Source organism: Austrofundulus limnaeus, unplaced genomic scaffold, assembly GCF_001266775.1.
Source record: "Austrofundulus limnaeus strain Quisiro unplaced genomic scaffold, Austrofundulus_limnaeus-1.0 Scaffold1757, whole genome shotgun sequence".
In the NCBI taxonomy this organism is placed as follows: domain Eukaryota; kingdom Metazoa; phylum Chordata; class Actinopteri; order Cyprinodontiformes; family Rivulidae; genus Austrofundulus; species Austrofundulus limnaeus.
In genome coordinates this window covers 7,215-8,344 of record NW_013954159.1, presented here as the reverse complement: position 1 = coordinate 8,344, position 1,130 = coordinate 7,215, and the positions used below count along the sequence as shown (strand labels likewise).

Here is a 1,130-nt window from a genome sequence, read left to right as displayed (position 1 = left end):
AATCTGTATAATATAATCTGTATATTCTAATCTGTATAGCCTAATCTGTATATTCTAATCTGTATAATTTAATCTGTATATTCTAATCTGTATAGCCTAATCTGTATATTCTAATATGTAAATTTTAATCTGTATATTCTAATCTGTATAGCCTAATCTGTATATTCTAATATGTAAATTCTAATCTGTATATTCTAATCTGTATATTTTAATCTGTATATTCTAATCTGCAGTGGAAGATGGCTGGATAACTAAGAACCTGACTAAAGGTCCCACCTGTGACCCCCCCCGGTTGTTTTTCAGGGCGCGCTGCCATTTGATGACGACAACCTGAGGAACCTGTTGGAGAAGGTGAAGCTGGGAGTTTTCCACATGCCTCACTTCATCCCTCCAGACTGTCAGAACCTTCTGCGAGGAATGATCGAAGTGGACGCTGGCAAGAGGCTGACGGTCAGTCTGAAACAGAACCGGCTCCTTCAGAACTGGAGAGCTCCTCCTCGCTGTTGGTTCTGCTGCTGATGGAGTCTGTGTTTCATTTCAAAATAAAAGTCCTTATTTTTTCTCTCCTCTGACTCTTGTTGCAGTTAGAGCAGATCCAGAAACACACCTGGTACCTGTAAGTCCTATTTTATCTCATGATCTCTCCTGTTTCTGTCAGTCTTATTACTGTAGCTGCTGACAGTAAAGTGAAGATGATGATGATGATGATGATGATGATGATGATGATGATGATGTGAGAGAAGCAACAGATTCATTAGTATTGAGAAGAACCACAGTGTTGCTCCTGAGGAGTTTCTGATGATTTATTTTTCAAACTGCTGCATGATGTTGATGAGGAGAAGAAAATCTTTGTCCTCCTGAATGTTTCCACACTGATCACGAACAAGATCAACTTACTGTTTTTATGATGTCTGTCTGTGTTTTTATGATTTCTGTTAGTGTTTTTATGATTTCTGTTTGTGTTTTTATGATTTCTGTTAGTGTTTTTATGATTTCTGTTAGTGTTTTTATGATTTCTGTCTGTGTTTTTATGATTTCTGTTAGTGTTTTTATGATTTCTGTTAGTGTTTTTATGATTTCTGTCTGTGTTTTTATGATGTTTGTCAGTGTTTTTATGATTTCTGTTAGTG

At 36.5% G+C, this 1,130-nt stretch overlaps 1 protein-coding gene across 1 annotated transcript in view; it reads left to right on the top strand.

Annotated features, from left to right (window-relative positions):
• LOC106536294 (serine/threonine-protein kinase BRSK2) overlaps positions 1-616 on the top strand; it is a gene marked incomplete at both ends in the record, with an annotated part of 17,380 nt that extends 16,764 nt beyond the window's left edge. The window contains 2 exon segments of the mRNA XM_014033502.1: positions 304-450; positions 585-616. Coding sequence (XP_013888956.1) covers positions 304-450; positions 585-616 — 179 coding nt within the window.
• Positions 617-1,130: the final 514 nt, after the last annotated feature.